At 45.2% G+C, this 24,371-nt stretch overlaps 1 protein-coding gene across 3 annotated transcripts in view; it reads right to left on the bottom strand.

Annotated features, from left to right (window-relative positions):
* LOC146796482 (acyl-coenzyme A synthetase ACSM3, mitochondrial-like) overlaps positions 1–24,371 on the bottom strand; it is a 441,567-nt gene that overhangs the window by 313,082 nt on the left and 104,114 nt on the right. For all 3 annotated transcript variants that reach the window (XM_085629083.1, XM_085629084.1, XM_085629082.1), the window contains one exon: positions 12,054–12,264. In XM_085629083.1, coding sequence (XP_085485209.1) covers positions 12,054–12,264 — 211 coding nt within the window. The remainder of the gene's footprint in view (positions 1–12,053; positions 12,265–24,371) is intronic.

Below are 24,371 nucleotides of genomic sequence, written 5' to 3'. Positions count from 1 at the left end.
TTACATCTCCCACATCAAAGAGACAAAGCATTGAAACTACTATGAATTGATAAACACAGCATGAAAACACATGACAGAAAACATGTAACATTCAATATACCAGTTCTGAAATTTAAAGAAATCAAAAGGGGCACAAAGTAGAAATGTCATTATTCAGCCCCAGGCTTATAACCTAGGAGTGTTAACTTAACCTTTCTTTTAATTTGAGGCCTAGCACAGGGATCTAGCCATTCAATTTATTTTACACCAATCATTCCCTGTCAGCCTATAATTCTCTTTAACATAGCCACACTGCCTAGGTATCAAGCTGCCGACGCGTTTCAAACCCAACATTGATTAGGGGTGCTCTTCAGGGCTCAGAACTGTAGGCAAATGGGTTTGAATAGTGTCCTGCCTATTGCAGGGCCTCAAGCACTTCCTGAAGGTGAAACATGTGTTCCTCCCAGCTGGAGCTGAACACAGCTACGTTGTCCAGGTAGGTGGCACAGAATACCTCCATCCCAGACAGTACCCCATAGATCAACCTCTGGAAGGTGGCAGGGGAATTCAACCCTTGAATTGAGGTGGCCGTCGTGGTAGAAAATGCAAACCTCTCTTTAGGCCCCTTGTAGGAAACTGGATGACTGGTGGAGAGGGGTGAAATGCTACTCAAGATGTAACCACAATCCTTTTCAAGGTAAAGTCACAAGCAAACCCTAAATCAACATTTGCTCAACTTAATGATAACTTGGCACTCAGGTTCAAGTCAGAGTCAATGTGTAGAGTATATGGGCATCATTTCAAACAGCAATAAAGTGAAAACACAACACAAGACACATCCCATCCCACATTAAAATAATAGAGTAAATCTTAATAAATAAAATAAGACCAAAACACCAAATATCCAATCAGTAGAACCGGAGATATGCAATTTTAATTCAGTGACTATACCTCCAAAAAGCACCAACTGATGATATCTAGTAACACTAGACCGGGACAAAATCATAAGTTCAGGCTGATCGTGACGGAGCGAGGGCACGCTACAGACACCTACTTAGGTCTACTGAACACAGCACCTCAATTACGGTTGCAAATAGAAGCTGAGTCCCGCGTAGAGGATGCGTCATGCAGCGTGGTCCTGGTGAGGAGATGCGTCTTGCAACAGCGGTTCTGGAGAGCTGTGAAGATGTTCTTGCATGGAGATGCATCGTGCAGCGGGACTTCAGGTGAGCAGCGATGGGCGATGCGAGGTCCTTGTGTGGAGATGCATCATGCAGTGGCGGTTCCGGGGAGCTGCGTTGGGCGATTCAAAGTCCTTGCATCGCGGAGGTCCAAGCAGCAGCGGCGATACATTGGTTCTGCCTGGGAGTGCGCAGCAGAGGAGATGCATGAGTTCTGCTGAGTCCACAGATGGGCTGGCAGAGCACCTTCAAGCCAACTTCCAAGGGTCCAGGACTGGGATGGCACCAATTGGCAGGGCAGGACTCACAGTTGGCAGAGTCCAGGTGCAGGTTACAAGAGACTAGGCTTTGGAGTCACTCTGGTGGTGCTGGGTACAAGTTGCAGGTCCAGTCCTTCTCACTCAGGCAGGGTAATCCAGCAGGGCAGGTGTCCAACAGGACAGCAGTCAAGCAGAGTGGCAGTCCTTAAATTCAGCAAAGCAGTCCTTCTTCCTGATAGTCTTCCACAGGTTCATAAATGTACTGAATAGTTGCTGTCTGAGGTCCAATATTTATATCTGGTGCCTTCTTTGAAGGAGGAGAATTGCCAAGGGAATTCCCTTTGAAGTGTTCAGGTTTCTTGCCTATCCTGCCCTGGCTCCAGACTATCTAAAGGGGGGTATGCAATCCTTAGTGAGAGATGTGCTTTAGCACACCTCCGCCCCAAGGCCCCCTCTGACCAGTTCCTGTTTCTCCTGTTGTTCAAAGTCGTTCAGGGACGCCCTGCACGTTTTATTATCAGCCGTCAGGGACATCTTAAGGATTTTGGAGGCCCCTGTTCGGAACAGCTTTGAATTTAGCTCTTTCATGCTGTCTTTGGCCAGGTCACTGACATTGCACAGCCACACTCATCCGAAGTCTGAATATGTTTATACCTAATATTCCGGTGATAGTGGCGCGTGTTTCCAATATTGTAACAGCATCAGTTCACTAATATTACTTCAAATAATCTGTGTGACACCCTCCCATTTCTCATCGTGAGGTCCTGTTTTGATCTAAAAGATCTTTTTGTGGCTGGTGCATAAATCATAAACAAAACATTTCTATGCAAAAATGTCTGTAATAGACTTTCACACACCACACACATTAAAATAAATAATTAAAATGGTATTTAAAACAATACTTTTAAGAAATATTCGAGGTCATCAGGGCAAGACTATCCACCGAAGAGAGCTGACTCTATCAGGGGCCCTCCTGAAAGGCTGGGGCCCTGGGCTAGAGCCCACTTTGCCCATGCCTTAAAACGTCTTTGTCAGCCATCAGCCGTGAGTAGCCCAGCCTGCTACCACTGCTGCTGTGCCTGCAGCCACCTCCTGTCTCAACCTCATTCAGCATGCCTGTACTGACAGGCATGTGGCACAATGTCTGGAACGGTGTGAGGCCCTGCTTTGGACCCCACAGACTGACAGGAGAGCAGACGAGAGCCAGGGAACAGGTGACCTGGGTCTAGGCACAAATATGCTTTGATGGGCTCGGATACTAGGGAAATGCAGACTGCCTGGCATTTGCAGCAGCTCCACCTCCATCCCATGTGTGATGGGAACAAAATAGAGCAAGTACACTGACTCTCATGCTACAAGCAGAATGCATCTGAGGCTGTCTTCGTCTGAGGTCAATAAAAGTGGAAGACAGGCCTGGCTAAGGTTTATTTCTGCCCCAGATGTCCTGCCAGGAGTATATCATGAGCCAACCCCAGTAGGAAGGCTCTGTAGCACTGGGAGACCACCAACACAAAAGTTGCTCCCAGCTCAGGAACCTTAGGCACTCTCTATAGGATGTCATTCTCCTAATGTATGAGGTGATTTCCAGAGGTATCACCAGCTGCCTGGGACTCAGATTGCCGCCTTAAGCGCTCCAGAGTTGGGTACTTCTGCACTTGGCAGAATTCTTCCCGGCAGGTCCACCCTCAACCAGCAATCCAGCAAACTCAGGCAGGTCTCCCAGGGTGGCAGTGCCCTCTCCAGTAGGTTCCAAGGTGGTGCACTCAGGAGCTTGGGAGTCTTAGGGGCTGACTTTCCACGCCCCTTGCCCTTCCACATTTTGGCAGTAGCCTGGGACAGTTTTCAGGCTCCAGGTCTTGTTGGCTTCCATCTTGGGTAGTCACGAACCGTGTGGTCATGCAGACCACCTCAGGAAATGCTAACATCTCCACGTGTGACCCGAGCTCCACTTCTTTCCAGACAGTAAGCTTAAGATCATTGCCTAACAGACAATCCATGGGCATGGCAGCACTCATAGCTACTTTTAAAGGCCTCGAACCCCACCCCACTCAAAGAGAACCAGAGCAACGGGGTTGTAACTTTCCCGGTTGTCTGCTACTACAACCTGGTGGAATCATTAAGTATCACCTGCTTTACAGCCGTCAGGTGACACCTCACAGTAGTCATAATGTTTCCTGTGTCCCTCAGAACCTCTACTCTCTGCCCATTGATGGAAACTTGTGGGCGCCATCTCCTTATCACCCAGGGTCACTAAATTAAACTCTGCTCCCTACCCCGTGGTAACGGGGACCACCTCCTCTCGTATCACCACTCTGGCCAACCCCCGGGGTCTGCCTACCAGTGGGGGGTTGGACCCTCTTGAGGCATTTGGCATCCCACTTCATGTGCCCGTACTTGTAACACTCAGTACACTGGGAGATAAACGTATGTGTCTTCTTGTCGAAGAAACCCTTTTTCTTCTGATCAGGCTGAGACTGGTTACTTTTACCTTGGGAACTATTTTGGGAGCCTGTAGGGAACTTCTTATTTTTACCTTTTTCTGCCCATCTTTTTTTCTGTTGGGGACCCTGTCTATCCTTTTGGTGATCCCCTCCAAATACCTACTGGGCCACTCTGGCGCTGGCCCGAAGGTCTGCCTACTTTGCAAGCTCCCTAGGGTCAGTAAGCTTGCTGTCAATAAGGTGTCGGTGCTACTCTGGAAAGCATGTTCTGGGAAAGGTCTCTCAAAATCAAACTGTACAGCCCATTAAAATCACTTACTTTGCTGCCATTCACCCAACCACTCAGTGCCTTGCTGGAATAGTCCAAGAAATTCACCCAAGACTGGGTTGGTTGTTTCTGGCTGTCCCTGAACCTGATGCGATATATCTCAGGGGTCAGCCCAAACTTGGTGAGTAAAATGGCCTTCATGGGAGCGTACTTCATCTGATCTCTCATCGCTAGGGTTCCTGCAAACTGTTGGCAGGTGTTTCTGCAAGCTTGCTCCCCCAAGCCCCTCCCGGGACCCTGTGCCTCCTAAGGGCTACTTCATAGAAAGAAAACCATTTATCTTAATCAATCCCCCATTACATAATTAGGCAGCAGGTCTTGGGGTATGCTGAACCGAACCCCTCCAATGGACACCGGATTTCTGCCATCATTGCTGCTGGACTCTTCTGCTTGTTTAGCTTTAATGCCCGGCTCGCTAAGACTCATTTCATGAGCCAACAAGATCTGTTTTTCTTCCAAGGCTCACTTTGCAGGAGCCTCCTCCCTTCTCTGCAGCTCAGCCTTCTCCATCTTTAGTTTGGCCATCTGCAACCTGAAGTCCCTTTCTGCTTTCCTGTCTTTTAGTACCACTGGGGACATGCTGTGGGCTGAGATGCTGCTGTCGGCCCTGGAACTGGCAGGTAGCCATCTCCCCTCTGGGTTACAAATCAGGGGGTTGTCATCATCGCCTTCTATCTCTTCCTTCTGCTCTTTCTCAACTTCCCCCTCCTCGTTTTCCTCCTGTGCCACAGCTTGTAACTGGTGGGCCTCCCACCAAACCCTGAGGGCCTTCTGAAGCTCCTGGTTGCTGGGAGCCCTCCTCCCTGCAGAATCCTATGAGCTCTGCCACAGTGTAGCTCTCCAGGTTGTTGAGCTCTAACTCCAAGCTTGCTTGTATGGTCATGGGTGCAAGAGAGTCACGTTGAATGGCGGTGAACTTGGAAAAAGCACCAGAGGCAAATCAAGGAGAATTTAAAAAGAGGTTGAATCTGCTATCAAATTATTTTACTGGGATATTAGTGTTACACAAATGTTCTGAATGTCATTGCATAAACACAAGTACTCAAGCGCACCACTATACAACAATGTAAGAAATTGGGTTGTTGGTTGAGAGGGGTGTGAGCCCTTCTGAAGCAACAGCCAAAATCCTTGTCATGGTGAAGTACAAAAATCATTAAATCAACCTGTGCTTAACCCTCTGGTAGCTCGGAACAAATGCAGTCAGGCTTACCTTAGAGGCAACATGTAAAGTATTTAAATAGCACACAAACAGTAATAAAGTGAAAATACAACAGAAGAAAAATCCCAAATCAATTTAGAAAAATGGAGTAAAATTTAACAAATTATTAGACAACAAAAATCCAGTCCAGAGTACCAGAGATACGCAATTTCTACGTTTTAACTAGGTATAGTGCCTAAAAGTTCAAAGCGACACTTATGATCATCTGGTCATGCTAGGGCCGAATGCAGGGACCAGGTTTGTCCAGCTGAAAACATTATCCTCGCAAAGTCTGGCATTACGAGTCCAGTTCGTAGTGAAGGAGTCTGGGAGAGCAAAGCGGATGGCCATCACTGTAGCCCTAAGAGTAGGCCAGGTGTCACCAGAGATAATCGCAGTTGCATGAAGATTCTGTTGGGAACCGCAGGCTGTCAATGTTGTAGTGTGAAATGCAGATTTTGCGTTGCTGGTTGCCACTGGCTTTTGGTGCATGTGCAAAGAGTTAGGTTCACTGGTTGTTTGCACTGGCGGTCAGCGCTGGCCGCAAGATCCTGGTATGAATGAGTCCGTTTGAAGGGGAGGGGGCAGCGAGTGGAGCAGAGTAGCGGCTTCCTTTCCTTGATAATTGTGTGACTAGGGGAGATGCTCCAGCTCTTTCTCCAGTTTTAGAGAAATTTGCAATGAAACTTGGATCACCCAGTGAATGGTTACTGAAGAATGGTGAGTAAGGGCATAATTATATCCCCATCCCCCCAACTACGACTATAAGTAAGGGGTGGATAAATAAGTGGAATCTCTGAGTCATGAGGAAGGCCGATAGACCCAGATGGGCGATTGAGAGCGGCCAAAACATGTTGACAAGAGAGCAGATAAAAGGGATGAAAAGGCACTAATACCCCCATTTCATCCACACTATTGATTTTGTAATCCTATCCAGGGAGTTCAATAATAAAGAGTTTAGGACCTCCCTGAGGTAGTTTCACTTACCTTTTTGTTCTGCAGAGTAGATTCCCATAAATGTGTGTATTGTCGTCCCCATTTCTCTTTGCTCTATCTCCGGTGTTGCTATGCACAGGGATGATGTAGCACGCTCAATGATGAATTATGGTACTATTAGTGGGTGAGGGCATCTTTAAATAACCTTGCGGTTTTCCTTTATGGTATTCTTCATTTGATAGTCTATATTGCAATCAGGACAATGCCATTTGATATATTCCAATTGTTTCAATAATTGAGCTGCTGTTGATACTTGAGGACTGAAGAGTCTTGCGTCTCGGATTAAATCATAAATTTCAGAGGCTGCTTCTGTGGAAAATGCTAAAGTGTCTGCTTTATTAGCAGTCAAGGAGGCAATTTCTTCAAATGACATTTTTTACGGAGGTGGTGCTACGTTGGAGGCAAAGGATACAATAGTGAGATACAAGTCAATAGCCAACGTGCACGAGTATACTACTTTATTTTATTCACATTAACATAGTTTTGCACCACACAACGCGCACTTCGTTTATGAATTTCGTCATGTATTGCATGTGGTCTTTGCTTGGCAACCTTAAATGAAAAGCTGTTTGTAAATACTTTGTTTTATGATGATTATGAGGACTCCAGTTTGATTGCCTCTCTTTTTTTTGTAGTTATTCCGATTGTCAAAGATTACCCCTGAAGAAGGGTTTGACCCGAAATGCATTGGGTAGATCGTTAAATCACGATGGATGACTGTTTCTAGCTGTTTTTGAACATTATCCATTTTGGAAAATATAGAACGAAAATACTGTTCTAGAATCAATAAATTGATTGCCTTAAATCGATGTTTCTACGAGTAAGACTTTTTGCAACATTTGAGTTAAGAGATTACCAATGGCTGATTGGACAGCCTTGATTTAAGTGCTCACGCCGGCAAATGGCATTGTCCTGATTGCAATATAGACTGGCAAATTACCCACGTCGCCATTGGATAGGCGATTTGGCGTTCGAAGCACATAGTTGTTGAAACTGGTTATATTTGGTTTGAACAATTAAACAGTGTGCACGTTGGCTATTGACTTGTATTCTTCATTTGATGAAATATTACATTTCCTCCTTTTTCTCTATTTGAATGTATGAAGTAGAAAGAGCCCCAAACGTCATCATTTCTCCTTTGTCTACAAAGGAGTGCACTGCGATGCCAACAATGGGCCCCGTGGAGGCACCTCTTGGGGATCAAGGACTCACTATTGCAGAGGCCAGCTGAGCTCAGGCAAATCCAGTTGCGGGTCCAGTGCAGCAGGTCAGCTGGGCAGTTGCAGGGAGACCTCTGGTGTTTGTTATGGCCCTGTAGCTATGAGCAGGAGATCAGTCTGCTGACCCTGGGAGTCACTTCAGGGAGTCTGAGATGAAGAGACCTGATCCAGGTTTCCTTTTCAGGCCTCTAGTAGCAGAACAGTCCTCTGGCAGCGGATCAGTCTTCCTTCTGTAGTATCCACATGCCCAGGAGTGTATTGAAGAGTTGGTCTGAAAGTCCAATATTTATACATGGTGCCAGCTTTGAACCGGAAGAAGCTTCTAGATTACCCCTACATATGGTTCTGGAATTTCCTTGCTCCCTGCCCTGGTCCTCATACTCTTCTGTCTGAATCTGGCACCACTAGGATGGCTTGACCTGTTCTTCTTCAAAACTATGGGCAAGAGAGGTAGAAGAGGGAAGGCACAGAGAAGTCCTGAGCTGCACTCTAGGCTAAATGTGTCTTAGAGAGAGAGGCGTTTTGAAAAGTCCATTGTGCTAAATTACACATTCTCTGCCGTAGGGAACAGGTCAGGCCAGGGTTCTTCCCATTTCTAGAAAACCCCCTCTCCACCTCTGGGTGCAGCTGTAATTTGTGATCAGCTAGACATTGATGACTGGTTTTGTCTGCCCTGAACTTTAAAGCTCCTGCAACGTTGTTTACAGCCAGTGAGATGCCCTACCAACTCAGCCAGTTCTAGAGGCACAGAGTTCCTTGACACAGGGCCCAGAACACCACTCAGCCTTCCTTGTTGCAGTACCACATGACCGTGATCTTTGAGGACATGAACCAGCCCCCTTTGATAGATCGCAGGCAGGCCTTCAATGGCAAGTAAATGGACTGTAATTCCAACAGACTGATGTGGACATGGGTCTCTGTTAAAAACCAGAGTCCTCTGATCTCCACATTTCCCAAAAGGCCTCCCCAACTCAGAAATGATGTGTCCATCACCACTGTCAAAATATGGACGGGGTAGAAAGTGGAATCTGCCACTGGTCCAACTGAGGTCAAACAGTCACCACTGAAGCTCTTTTGCAGTCTACTTTGACACCTGAATGGAGTCTGACAAGATTGCATGCTGCTGGGTTCTCGGACACTTCAAATCCCACTGCAGTGCCTACATGTGCTGTCTGGCATAGTCAAGAAGTAGAATACAGGTGGCCCAGATACGTCAGAGTCACTCTCACTGACACCTCACGGGACCGAGGCTAAAACAGCGGGCTCATAGCCCAAATGTCCTCTGTACTTCGAACCAGAAGGAAGTCTCAAAACGGCAGTATATCCAGAATAGCTCAGATGAATGCGAATCTCTGCAAAAGAGACAGGTGAGACTAAGGGCAATTGATCAAGAACCCCAAAGATGTTAGCAGGTTCACTGTCAACTGGAGGTGGTCTACAAGTGACTGAGGTGAGTCTGCCTTCACCAGCCAGTTGTCAAGGTAGATATCCCCAACCTCAGATGTTATGCTGCAACCACAGCCATTCCTTTTTTGAACACCCAAGGGAGACTGGTAAGGCTGAAATAGAGCGGAGTAATGCACAGAGGGATTGTGAAAATAGTCGTCCTGCAACTTCAGCACAACCATACAGTCTATTGGATCAAGGGCAGCTAGAACCTGGACCATCATGAGCATCCTGAACTTGCCCTTTTTAAGAAAGACTTTGAGAGGGCAAAGATCTTACTCTGGGTGAAGGCTTCTGTCCTTCTTTAACACCAGGAAATAAACAGGAGTAACATTCAATCCCCATTTCCGGTGCCGGGAGCTTCTCTATGGCTCCTTTGTTCAAAAGCGCCTGGACTTCTTGCCGCATAATGGACAAATCGTCCTCCAACAACTGATATTATGTAGGTGGAATATGCAGCAATTCCAATAGGACAACATAAACTTGCTGGACTATTTGGAGCACCCATATGTCAGATGCGATGTTCTACCACCAGAGGAGGTAATAACTAGTTCTGCCTCCAACAGGGTGGTCATATGCTGAGGCTTGCTAAATCATTTTGGTGGTAGTATCGGCTGAGACAGGAGTTTGAGCAGTCCACTGTCCCTGAGTTCCTGGAGGTTGCTGGTAGTTTCCCCACAATGGCTTCGAAGGGACTGGAGGTCTGTTGATGTAAGAGTGAGCCTTGACGCTCTCTCTGAGCCAACCACTGTCCAAATCTTCAAAAGAGGTGAAACTATAGGGGATACTGTATCAAGAGTGCGGAAAGGCAGAAGGAACATGCTGTGGCCCGGTTTTTCTTATAGTGCTCAATGGCCAAGTCTGCCATATATCCAGAGAGCCAGGTGCCTCCAAACAGCATGTCCATCAATGATGCCTGAACATCACCTGAGAAACTTGTGGATCTCATCCACAGATGGGCCAAAGCACCACACTAGTACTGACTGTCTTATCCAAGCAGTCAATGGTATCTACAGCGGATAATGTCGTTTGCTGCATCCGGACTATCTTGAATGATCTGAGGAATGTTGGCAAGGCATTCGTCGCGGATAGTCTGCAACATCTTGCTCACCATAGCACATACTGCATGAGAGTATTGTCCTATTGTATCGGCCAAAAAATCAAGCTTTTCCTGTTGTGCTTCCAAAAGTATTGATTCTCTATTGGGAGGAGTAGTAGGGAATGAAATGGGGTTTAGATGCCTGGACCACCAAAGCTTCAGTCACAAGGTGATGTGTGAGAAAAGCTGAGTCACAAGGGGCAGGCCTGTGTCTCTTGACCTCTTGCCTTTTTACTAGCACGCAAGAGCAAGATTTGGCCCAAATGTCCATTAGAGTATCCCTCAGGGCTTCACTGAAAGGAAGAAGCAGTTTCACGGCGTCCTGCCCAAGTTGCAGGACTCCAATGAGGAAATTGATCTTAACCTCAACAGATATGATCTGCAGGTATAAAGCTTCAGCAGCCCAATGGATAACCACTGCAAAAGAGACAGGTTCCTCTGTAGAAGGACCAGGGAAAAATTCAAACAAGTGTCCAGAGTGGTGTCTAGCCTTTGGCCACGTGAAAGTCCACACAGAAATTGCTATCATCATAGAAATGGAATGCATCATTCCTGGCCTCTCAAGCATCATCCTAAGCATGTTGACTATGTTCAGAGTCAAAGGCAAAGTGAATATATAGCATTTGCAGGTGAATTCCGGGTAAAGGCAGTGACCGGTCAGACTCATAATGTGGTTGCATCAGCTGCACCAAGAGCTGTATAGGGCACAACTTTGGTCTAGATTGTGTACAGTCTGCCTCATAGTCAGAGAAAACCAGTGGCATAGCTAGCCTTTTGGCCACCCCGCGGCGGCCCCATTGAAGAGCGGGGGAGGGGTGCTGATGAGATTCGGGGCTGTGCGGCCAAAATGTAGAACGAGGGGGCGAATGTTGCCCCCAAAACGGCTGGTAGGAGCGGGAGGTGACTGCCGCATCCAAAACTCATGCCACCCCCGCCCCCCTTACTATGTCACTGGATAAAACAAGGGGTTCCTCCTCCAGCATCGGAGTTGGGTTGTGCATCAAACCAGGAGTCAGAGTAGACCCTTTAATGGGCTCAAGAGGTGCAGATGGCGTAGAGGATGGATCCTCTGATAGTATTCTGACTGGAGGCCTCTTTGGGCCTGAAGGCACACCAGATGGAGCCAAAAGAGTGCCGAAGATGTGAAACATGGATTACTTAGAAGCCTCTACTTGTTGCATCATTGTCGAGGGACCCGGAAACTCAGGAGGCATCGGGATAAGCTGAGGAATCGGTTTCTCGGTAGGAGATCCAGACCGAAATGCACCTAGGCATCTCCACAACTTTTCTGGTCAAGAGGGGCAGACCAATGGGGAATCCTGCTTCAACTTCTTGTTTTTTTTACTTGGATGTCTTGGAATATGAGGAAGATTTTTCCCGAGAATGTCGTCTAGAATGGGAGCCGGTCTGTGTCTTCAACTTCGACTGGGAGCAGTCCTCACATGCATTTCAACAGTGCTCGGTGATGTAGCACTTGATTTTGCAGTCCCTGATTGCCTTAGGATGCATCTGGGTAAAGACTTGGAGTTGTGCAAGGACTCAAGGCAAATTCATCAACACAAATAACCATTTTTGGAGCGAAATCTGGATCAAAGTCTGAAGGCATAGAAACAAAGATACTAACAGCATGCAGTGGTGGCACATATATGTAGCTCTGGTGTCATATAAGGGGCGGATTAGAGTTGATGCAGTGCAGCAGAACACCATCTACTGGTACACTGGAGCAATTCTGAAAAAAATCTCCAGATCCTGTCTGGCGCCTGGGGATATTCACTGGGTGAGGACTCTACGGTTTAAAGTATCCATTAGAAAACAACCTGCATACCCATTTATTGTGAATTTTTGGTTTCTGACAGATACATATAATTTAACATTTGCAGGTTTTATCCAGCAGCTTTTACTCACCTGCTCGGATGCAGGCAACGTTTATCAACCACCATTCTGGTATCCGGGGAAGAATCACAATAACTCTATCGTTCCTTTTCAGACCACAAGGACCTGAAAGGATATTAGCCACCTTCTTGGAGAAGACTTCCAGCTCTGCATAGCTCCACTTCACTTCACTTCCTTCCCCATCTATCCACCACAGGGCTGGATTGGAAGGTTTCTTTCCATCCTAAGGAAAATAAATCTATTTTCATAGGCAAGTAAACATGTGGATTTTACAATGTGCAAGTTACTCCAAATACACAGTCTTGAAGTGCAAATATTTTATATAGATAATATATAGAGTCCATCTATAGGGGACTGTGTGAAAGTTAACACCACTGTGCATTCATGCCGTTAAGGGTTAACATATAAGGACGCCAAAGGATGGTGAGGGCTTTGCTCTGATGAAGGTTCACATCAAGTATAATGGGGTGACCCAGTGCCCCTCAGAACCTGGGGGTAAACAACCTTTACAACGCAACTTTTACAACGCACTACCATTACAACGAAAATTTTACAACGCAAGTGGATTTACAACACATGCTTTTACAACGCAAGTCTTTACATCGACTTGCGCTAGATGGCGGGCTAACATTACAAATAGTGTAGTTTACTATCCCAACACCTTCCCTACTGTTAAGTGGACTGGAGTTGGAATAGTAAATTACACTTTTCTAATGTTAGCACGCCATCTAGCGCTAGTCGATGTAAAGACTTGCGTTGTAATGGCATAGCGTGGTAACATCGCAGTCGTTGTAACGACCGCGATGTAACAGCACGCGTTGTAATGACTCGCGTTGTAACGTCATACATCCATACTCAAACCCATCAGTGATAATCAATGGAAAGCGAAGGGAAGAAAAGGCAAATACCATGAATCAAAGAAACAAGAAACAAAAACAAAAACACACCAAAATTAAATCAATCAAGGTCTGTATTTAAGGATAAATCCATATGCTCTTTACATTTTATGCTGTTGAAATGACATTAACAGGCTGTTAAGGTTCATGAACATGTAATTTGTTCCAACAGCGCAAGTGATATGGTGAAAAAAGTGCGAAAAAGAAGTGCTGAATGTGAACAAGATATACACAGTGCTGTACGCAATAATGAAACTGGTCATTCAAAAGACATCCATCCCTTGGTGCACAAAGCTCTGCGCAACTTGGAGTTTTTAATTTCCATTTCATGAGGGGCGGGTGGAAATTTAAAACTCCAAGCGGCACAGAGCTTTGTGTACCAAGGGATGGATGTCTTTTGAATGACCAGTTTCATCACTGCCTAGAGCACTGTATAATTCTCGTTCACATTCAGCACTTTTTTTCACACTTTTTTCACCATATCACTTGCGCCGTTGGAAAAAATGTCATGTTCATGAACCTTGACAGCCTGTTAATGTCATTTCGACACCATAAAATGTAAAGAACATATGGATTTATCCTTAAATACAGACCTTGATTGATTTAATTTTTGTGTGTTTTTGTTCTTGTTCTTTTTTTTGTTTGTTTTTCTTGTTTTTATTTCTTTGATTCATGGTATTTGTCTTTTCTTCTCTTCGCTTTCCATTGATTATTACTGAGTATTGTTATTCAGTTAACCTAGAATCCATTCTGTACCCGACAGAACTAACATTTTCCGCATTCTAGCCCTGATGAAGGGACATATCTTATCAAGAGAACAGGAAGCTGAAGTGAAGCACACATTGCAACAACATGTCAACAGATCTGGGAGTAGCCAAGACCAGGTCGAGCCTCAAATCGAGGGGGAGGTACTGTACTCTGAATGCATCAGGAAGGCCCCATGGTGTGGTATCATGAGGTTGGTGAGAAATTGTTGGCAGAAGAGATCTTGGTTGCCTGACAAGAGGATATGCCAGATATGGCTGGAGCTTATTGAGCAATTCCTCATCAAATAGTGTGAAAGGAGTTCTGTGTAGCTTACTCTAGTGCACTAGAGTGGAACAATGTACCATTCTTCAGGAAGGTAAAGGACCTTCATACATGAATTAACTATAGAGAAAGTAAATATGGACCAACAAATAACAGTTGAAGGCAATAGTTTCATTAGAACACAAAAACTGGTAAAATAAACTAAAGAACATTCTTTTGAGGATCTGATGTACTAAAATCAAATAAAAATAATTTGTACATGCAAAAAACCATTGTGAATGGAGAGGGTTCTAACACCCTGTGTTGTAAAATGTAAATGAATCTCATTTAATGAAATTAATACCTGGGCAGGGGGTTATGGGGACTTTGGAAGCTTTCCTCTTAAGGGCAGAAGCTGTCCTAATCCATGAGATCGAACTAACTGAAAGGAGGCTATCCTTGGATCCCCAGTGCCCACCTATGCGAAACCCACTTCCCTCCACTCTGCCATCTCCTAGTATGGTGGAGACTGAGGAGATCGCACTTCCTTCAAATGGACTAGATGCCACGGGCTCGGGGCCAGCGGAAGTGATGGCACCGGCAACTAATAAAAACATGTTTAGGTCTCCAATTACAACTAGGTGTCAGAAGGCCAAGACCACGCAGGGTCATACCCTCGCACCTCCATCCTAGAAAAGGAAAGGGCAGGGTAGCCACAAACCAGCCCAGCCCATACCTAAACAGGTCGGAAACCCGCTCAACTTCGCCTTGAGCAGACACAAGGCAAAATAACGGCTTTGAATGAGGGGGTCACCATGGAATCCTCAAATAACATGGAATCCGCAAATAACCCAATAAAAGAGGATTTTCCACACAAGCTGGAATTAATGCTATCTGCTCTCCTCGATCCCGTAATCCAAAAACTCACCCATATTGAAGCCAGGTTAGCTAACCTATAAACCATTATATCGATCCCCTCGCAACTATCACTGGTGAACTCTGGGAGGGAGAGTGAGGTTACTTCACTTACTAAACAGCCAGGGTGTAGTGGCCCAGCTAAGGGTCAACTTGATAAGGGTCAACCAATTTGCAATCCAGGATCCTCCTTTAGGCCTAATATAGGTCCTGGTAAGATGGAGAGCTGAACCATAATGCCATCTAGTTCTAGGGGTGGTGTATCACAGGGTTATGCCCTACCTGTACAGGGACCCGTACAGGGACCATCCAGCAATAATGCAAGCAGGGATAACCACACACAACTAGGGAGCGGCCCGCCCTTAAACCAGACGAGAAGAAAGTCCCCTGTCCGCGAGGTTACTCGGAACTCAGCTACAAATTTACATCTACCCTCAGAAGTAACGCCGCACACTGTGGTGCTGGCAAATGTTCCCACGTTGGGAGTTAGTAATAATGATCATTGGTCAGCCCTACGGAACAAATCCCTTCATTTTCTTAGTGCCAGGACAGGGATTAATACAAGATGGCACGTAGAATTGGTTGGGTGGGCCAATCGAGGAAGCTACTTAAGGGGGACTGTATAGTTCTATCATTTAGGTCCCCGGATTTCGTCCATTTAATCCTGGATGGGGCGGGTAAAGAGTCAGTCAGATCAGATGAGCCAGCCATATTACCCCTGGGGCATTTTTATCCGCCATCTTTTCACACCCCCACCCATGTATACATGGCACGACTCTAGAGAGAAGGAGTGTACCTACGGTAGCCATCTAAGATATACTGTCCAATTAGTAATCGTTTTGATATCTTTAACACGTTGGACGATATTGATTGACAACCACATGTAGGGAATTATCGAAGTTCTACTGGCGGGCTGGTAAGGAGGTTGGGAGACAGGGCGTTAATGCATACAATTAGTCCTTACACCCTAGTAGAGGAGTTAAATTCTACACCCTCTGGGGAGGGCAAAGTGGTCGAAGCTGAGGATAATGAGTTTTTAGCTGGGGCAGAGACCATACTTATGGACTCTTTAACTACCCATACTGCCAGGAACGAGGTAAAATTAAATGGCTCCATCCCTCGGGTTAAGGCACCATCACAATCACCACCTAACTTACGATCCAAACCGTGGCAGTTGGGAATTTATGAAGCTGTCAACCCTCTTGACATGGGGGTAGCCAGGCCCTCCCCTATTAATACGAATACTGAGTGCAGCCTCGTATCTTGGAACATATCCGGCCTACGTTCCCAGATCAGCAACCCCCTATGGTCTGAATTTATATCAAAATATGAAATAATCTGCCAACAGGAAACATGGTTGAAGGACCCCATCCATATAAATGGCTATAGAACATTTAACACTCAAGCGATTGGGGGACTTCATGGCAGAGCCAAAGGTAGGCTTTGTATATATGTATCCAACAAGCTAAATTTTGTTAAAACTGAGTTCCAGATCGTGTCAACTTATTATCAATTACTAACTATCTATTCAACTGTCTCTCATTCAATAAGACTGGTTAATTTTTATAATAACATTCCACCTGATAGTGTCCCTAAGGTGGTGAATACACTTTATAAAGAGCTAAGAAGTATGTATAATGAAAAGGGCTCTGAGAATATGCTTATTGTGTGTGGAGATTTTAATTGTGCTTTGTGTCCCTTCGAGGATGACAGGATATGTGGCATTAATGTGGAGGAAGACATACACAACACTAATTTCTGTCACTCAAGCATAGGGGAACTTTTTAATGAACTGTTGTTTAAATTAGACCTAGGCTTTGCCAATGACCTATGTACCAGACCTGTTCTAATGCCGCAGACTTTTAATGGCAGAGGACTTTGTTCCACTATAGATTATATTCTGTCATCAAATATGTTCGCTTCCAGCTTTCTCAGCTTTTCAGTTGACACAAACTCAATGAGTGATAATTTTCCTTTATGCATTACAATGACTCTTCCTGAGAGCAGTCAGGGAAGAGACACACAGGTGGTAGATGAGGCCTTGGCTAAATTAAAACTTGCCAAGGTCAATGGGTACACGCTCCGCTGGAATATGATGGATCCTGAAGTAGTAAATAAATCCATAATTACAAGGTGTAGATCGGCTTTTGACACTTGCTTGAACGAATTTAGCATCCCCTGAGAGTATCCTATCCTCATTTCAAGATGTAGCAGCTGCGGTACGGGATATAATGTTCAAACATGGTGCCAAAAAGACTGCCCCCCAGCGGTGGTTTGATGCAAACTGCACTTGTGCACACTCTAAGTTGAAACAGGAGTTGCATAACATCCCAAGGAATAACATCAAAATCAGACAGGCTAGAAAGAACTATAAATCAGCCCTTCTAGAGAGGAAGAACGCTCTTCGAAAAGAAGCCTGGGAGATGCTTACCTCGGCGGCACAATCAAAAGACAGTGCCGCCTTTTGGAAAGCGGTTAAAACACCATTCCTGACACCGGCTGGGGGCCCATTCTGTAGAAATAGCTATCACAGAGGGTCAATGGGTTGAACATTTCTCTTCTATTTACAGTGGTCAATGTACCATTATTGGCCAAGATAGTGACAATTCAGGAGTTACCAACCAGTCACTGGATTTACACTTCAGTATCGATGAAGAAACCAGGGCACTATCCCTAAGTGCAAGTGGGAAAGCCTCAGGTCCTGATGGGATTCCCGTGGACTTGTATAAGTCCAATGTCAACTTGTGGGTACCTATGATCGAACAAATAATTAATGCAAGCTGTGAGACTGGTTTTCCATCCACCTGGGTGGAATCCACCATCGTCCCTATATTTGAAAAGGAGGATCCCCAGGATCCCACCTGCTACAGGCCCATTTCTTTACTAGACTCTATGGCCAAGGTTGTGGGACGCATTGTCTTGGAACGCCTACAGCTTTGGGCAGAGGAAAACCAAATCTTATCCGATATCCAATATGGTTTTCGAGAAGGATTGGGTACTGTGAAGCAGAGTTTAAATTTAGCAATCCTCATGGGGAAGTACACCAGGGCCAAAAAGGGAAATTTGTACCTAGTCTTTGTTGCCCTCACGGCTGCTTTTGATAGCGTGAGGCACTCAAAGGTTTTGCAAATTTTAGCATTGCTGGGGGTTGATGGAAATATCATTCATTTTATTTGCCGCCTTTATAATGGATTCAAAATCCCGCTTGCGATTTGGTTTGGGAGGTGAGCGTACTGCTTCTTACCCTATTGGAAGGGGGGTTAGGAAAGGCTGTGTCCTAGCCCCCTTCCTCTTTAACCTCTATATTAATGGGTTAGGACAGGCTCTGCTCAAAGATTCCCAAGATTTCCCGCAAATAGGTAAGCGTCCCATTCCAGCATTGTTATATGCGGACGATGCTGTGATTATGTCCCGCACCGAGAATGGCCTACAAAGGACCCTAAACAGCTTTTCTAATCTTATGAAGGAGTTGGATCTCAGAATTAATATTTCCAAAACCTTCCTAATAAGATGCGGTCGAGGGATGCGGAATTGTAGGAATATTCTTGTGGAGGGAAAGCTGATAGCCGAGACAAACAGCTTTTCATATCTAGGCATTTTGTTTGGCCATAATGATACCTGGGCCCAAGCAGTTGTAGCTAAAAAGCTGGCATTAATCAGAACTACGACCGCTCTAGCCAGCTTTGCAAAAAAGTTGGGACGCAAACCACCTCTGGAACTCCTGAAAATTTATAAAGCAAAATGCATTACAACTGTTACTTATGGTGCTGGGATCTGGGGCTTTGCGGACACTAATTCAATTCAACTTGTCGAGAATGTTTTCTTAAAATATATCTTGTCAGCATCCTCCAGTACCTCCATCTATGTTAGTCATGCCGAATTGGGCCTTCCCTACATATCCTACCTCATAAAACTAGAGCCAATTCTTTTGTGGCACAGAATTTGGTCAAGGGATGAAACTATATTTAATAGGGACCTACTGCAGGATAGTCTCAGGCTGGATGGTGCACTAAGGATACCTTGGATTAAGTTCATTCTAGACTTCACAAAAGATATGGGCAACCCGGAATATTTTACTAACCCTAGCACAATCACCATGGTCTCAAGGAAAAATCTCATTCCTGGAAAGCCTAAGACTAACAGGGGAAATCACTAAGCCTAGTGTTTTGCAGCACCAGATGATTCTTACATCTTTTAGTATGCAGCCATATTTAGTATTTGTTCCAAGCAGCTTTGATAGGTTCCTATTATAAGATTTAGATTGTGGACAATCCATAGACTTGTTTCGTTTCCCAACCTGAATGACTGGGCAAGGGAGCTACAACTATCGCCCCAATCGTCTTTACATACTGTGTTATTTTGCAAATTTTATACGGAGGTCAGAAAGATCTGGATAGTCCAGATTTTACAGAAATAGGGTCTGAGGCAATGCCTGCCTGCTTTTATCAGGCTCCAGCTTTCAGAAAATGAAAATGTTGCTTGGAGGGTATCCATGTTTTAAAAAAAAATAATCCTGCACCAGAGAAAGAGTATTGTCATTTAGGACTGAGGTGGTGGCCCTTTTTCAGATGCACTTTTTATGAATTCTTATAACTTTTTAAATATGAGAAATATTTTAGATGAAGCCTCTCTTTTTTACCTAGACACTGTATTTATACTTTCTGATGAAATTCTTTGTATTAACTATGTATTTTATCTGTGCTTTTTATGATTGTTATATCACAATCGAAATAAAGCTTTGTTCTGATTCTGAAGTACTCTGCATATCAATATCTGAATGAAATGATTATGGAAGAAACTATACACAGGCCACGCACCTACATAATAACAGTAGAAAATCCATATATGTACATACATACATATCTGTATACATCTATAGCTCTATCTATATCCCTATCTCTCTCTCTCTCTCTCTATATATATATATATATATATATATGTATATATATATATATATATATATATATATATAGAGAGAGAGAGAGAGATAAATATATATATATATATATATATAGATATATTAACTAAATAAAACAAAGGCTAAAGTAACATTATAGGTAGGTGAATTTGCCAATGACAAAATTAAAGTTTTGAACCAAAAACAAAAAATAAAGGAATTCACCTGTTATAATTAGCAGCGCTAACTATAACTTGCGCCCCAAATGCACTGCTTATGACCTCACATGACATCACTCTTGACAAGTTCTATGAAATCATTTATGAGATTGTTGATGTGTTAATGTGAATCAGCTAGCTGTAAAGTGTATGGTGTAGGGTCAGTGTTGCACATAAAGCATGCTTTCTACACCTAAGACAATTGCATCTATGATGACAGTAGTGATGGCTGATATTCTTCTGAGCTATTTGGTTTTTACTATCACACCTTTAATGCCATAATAATTTATAGAGCAATATGTGGGAAAACGAAGTTTGGATGAGGTCATTAGTGATCTTAATGATGTAATTTAAGAGGTCATCAGTGATTTTTTTTTCAAACATATTTTTATTGGCATTTAGATTATTGATAACGCTACATATGCATTCTGTTCGTTTTGCTTGGCATATTGCAAAGAGAGACAGTAATATACAGAGATTATTGTGCTTCTCAAATTTAGCCTGTGTCTGTGTTTCTCTCAGTTGGAATGCGTAGCATCTCATATTCTCTCCTGGTGCCATCTTTCTGTGTCTCCAGTGTAACGGTCTAGCGTTCTACAACTTATGTTTGTGTAGGATTGCCTTCAAGTAATTCAACCAACCCAGTATTTGGGGCCGTCCACAGGAGTATTTTCTGTTCGTTGTGTACCATGTTTCAAATTAACCAAATACCTAGCACCTTAAGGGATCTTGCAAGGGGCTTGTCACTGCTACAGTTACAACTTTCAGTCAGCGAATTGCAGTTACAGGGGGCCGGGGTTTCATGGTCACAGCCATGCTTCCCTTGTTACGTTACTGTTTAGCTTCCCACTTCTGTACTTGTCTTTTAATATGTGTGAGGGAGATGGAGTTTGCCACTGGTAGTGGGTTTTGGCCTGCTTCCATTCGTCCCTGCCCTCCTTGCCTCTTAACCGCCCTGGGGTTTCAAGTTTTCCGCCTGCAGACCTCCCAGAGAGTGGTCCGATTCACTGTTTATTCCTTAAGTTATGTCTCCGTCTCCACCCTGCGGAGCATTCTCACTTGCAGTCCCATCACCTTTTTCCCGGGTCTGAGTCTGGTGTTCCCAGTTGTACAACACTTCTTTCCATTGCTCTGCTAGTGGGTGACGCTTTGGGACTCCCGGACCAAAACTCTATTCTCTGACCCCGCTCAGTCAATAACATCTTGTCTCCAAAGTCCCACCGAGAGCCCGGTGGGGAACTTTCAGGACATGGCTATCCTCCTGTGAGCTAATATCAAGGCCAGATCTATAAATCTGTTACCCCCTTTTCTTTTAGGAGGTTTGGGAAAAAGTTCCAACAAGCAGACTTCTATTGTATCCTCAAGTGTTTGCCCCACTGCTGAGTTTATCTGTAGTAAGACCTCATCCCAAAATGGGCGTAGTCCTGCACAGACCCAGGTCATGTGTATAAAATCTGCATCATCATAAGTGCATCTTGGGCATGCCAGCGGTTCCCCCTCATATGTCACCTGGATATGCACATAATTGAACTGAATATATTTCAGCCTGGTGTTGCAGGAAATCCCTTTGTGCGAGGACAAAGTTCTGCGCAGTCCCGAGTCAGTTAATTCCCTACCCAAGATCGACTCCCACCGTCTCCGCAGTTTCTGCAGGGGAGTAAGGGATGCTCCCAGCAGTGATGCAAAAAACCATTTCACCTGGTGGCCGGCTGTACCTAGTGGGAGTAATGTATGTCACACCGCGTGTATCTCTGGTTCTTCCCAGGCCCTTCCCCACAACACCCCAAAGGTGCAGATCAGGGCTTCATATTGCAAAAACTGCCCTGGGGGAAGGCAATGTCCTTAAACTAGATTCTCAAATAGCATTAAAAGGCCTTATCTTAATAGCAGTCCCCCACCGCCTCCACCCCCACCTCCAGCTTTGTTGCTAGTTGATCCGTGGTAAATACTGTCTGAGGATTACCAAGGGGTAGACCAACCAATGGCAATGTCTGTGTATAGCGGGGCGCCTTAGCTGTTTTAGTCATTCATCTTTTCCAGCACTGCACAGCACTAGTTTGTGATACTGACCTATATGGGACAATAACGGCTAGAGCAAGTATTTTAGCCAATAATAGGGAAGGGTGTGTTTCGGCTGCCATCGTGAAAGTCCCCCCCTCCAACCATTGTGTTAGCCATTGCATCTGGGCAGCCAGGAAGTAGAACTCGAAATTCGGCACCCCCAGTCCGCCCTCTCTCATGGGGCGCTGCAATGTTGTTAATGAGACCCTCCGTCGTCCCTCCCCCCGATCAAATCACGCTGCAGGGAGTCTATTTGTCTAAACCATCCTGTCAGTATAGAAATCGGGAGGTTAATAGGCATGGCAGCATGACCATCTTGGTCAGGGAAATCCTGGCCATAAGGGGCAAGCGAAGTGAATACCAGAAGGGAACACACGCCCTAAGGGATCGAAGAGCTGTCTAAGTTTCCTTCCTTGAAGTCCACCAGAGAGTGGAAAATGTGAATCCCAAGTATTTAAAAGTATTAGGTGCCCAGTTGAGATCCGCTGGGAGGTCCTGGGGGCGCGGCAGTACTCCGGCCACTGGAAACAGATAGGTCTTGCCTTTGTTGACCCGTAGGCCTGACAGATGTTCAAATTGCTGTAAGAGGGCCAGCACTGCATCCGAGTCTCCTACTGCATCCTCCAGGTCTATCAGGAGATCATCCGCATACAGATATATTATGTGGGTTCGCCCATCTAACCTTATTCCTAGCCCCTCACCCCCCTGTCTGAACAGTGCGGCAAGCGGTTCAATAGCAAGAGCGAATAAAAGAGGTGATGGGGGCACCCTTGCCCTGTGCCCGAAAGATCTTATATTGGGCCGATGCCATTTTCTCAGTCCTAACCCGCGCAGTAGAGCAGTCATACAGCATTTTAACCCCTTTCAGTCATCCTTCTCCAAAGCCCATGTGCACCTTCACAGCGAATAAAAACTCCCATTGAATAGAGTCAAAGGCCTTTTCTAGGTTAATGGACAGAATAGCTGCATGCGGAAGAGCTGGGCCTCGGGGTGATATAGTACTGAGTACAATCTGCGCAAGTTAAATAACTTGTTCCGAGACGGGATGAATCCATTTTGGTCCATGTGGATTAAAGCGGTGATATAGGGCAGTAAACGCAGTGCCAGGACCTTCCTAAGAATCTTAAAATCCATGATAAGCATGTATAGTGGCCTATATACCCCGACTTGAGCACCTGAAGTTGTGGTTTTAGGAAGCAGAATCACAAGTGCATCCTGCGTGGATGAGGGGAGGTTGCTGATCTTCAGGGATTCGGCATAAAGGGTCACCAGGCGGGGTGCCAGTTTGGGGGCATACATGACATAAAATTCTGCAGGAAGACCATCCAGTCCCAGTGTCTTGCTCGTGGCCATGCTCCTGATAGCTCTCAGTATCTCCATCAACATTACCGGGCCCCCCAGTACCTCTCATGCTTGTCCATCCACTACTTGAAACTGTAAGGGGGACAGAAAATTCCCCATTGCCCCATGCTCAGCTGGTAACGGGGCACTATAAAGAACGTCATAGTACTCCCGGAATAGGAAATTTATCTCCCGGGTCATGAACAGACGCCCCTGTTCCGGTCCGAATATGGGTGATTGGTGCCCCACGAATTTCGGGTCTAATCAGCCAGGTCAGCAAGCACCATGGCTTCCTCTCCTCTTCCAGCACTTTAGTAAGATATGCTCTTTAGTCGTGGCATCTCAATCGTTCCAGTATCTCATTGTATAGAGCTCAGACGTTTCGCAGGGTTGTCAGGGAAGCAGCATCCGCCCCTAAGGCATTATCTAACCTGTGCAATTTGCTCTCTAGGTCCTCCAGTTCCCTATGTAATTCTCTCTGCACTCTGAGCGAGTGCCCCAGGCAATGTCCCTGAACCAGTACCTTAAACGCCTCCCACTCCACCAGTCCTGTTGAAGTTGTGTTCGCGTTTATCTGAAAGTAGATGTCGATAAAGGTGCCGAAGGATTCCTGGAAGGAGGCGTCTTCTAGCATGTGGGGGCTGAGATTCCATAGGGGAATAGGGGGGCAGGTCTCCAATGGTTGGTGAATCATTAGTAATGGACTATGATCCGAGAGTGTACGTCCCAGGTACTCAGAGTGTCACCAAGACCAGTAGAGCATAGAAAGACTTTAAGCTGTGTATGTAGTTGATGCATGGCAGAGTAAAAGGAGTAATCCTTATCATCTGCGTGCTGTGTTCTCCGGATATCAGATAGTTCCCAGAGGTTCCACCAGTCCCTGATTCCTGTCGCTGTGCCGTCAGCCTATGCTCCAAGCAAGGGTGGGAATGAACAACCTGAGAAGGTATCCGAAAAATAATTAAAATCCCCACCCAATATCATAGACTCAATG

The sequence above is a fragment of the Triturus cristatus genome, chromosome 10, assembly GCF_964204655.1.
Source record: "Triturus cristatus chromosome 10, aTriCri1.1, whole genome shotgun sequence".
Lineage (NCBI taxonomy): Eukaryota > Metazoa > Chordata > Amphibia > Caudata > Salamandridae > Triturus > Triturus cristatus.
Note: the sequence above shows the minus strand (reverse complement) of the source record. Positions and strands in the feature narration are given on the sequence as shown.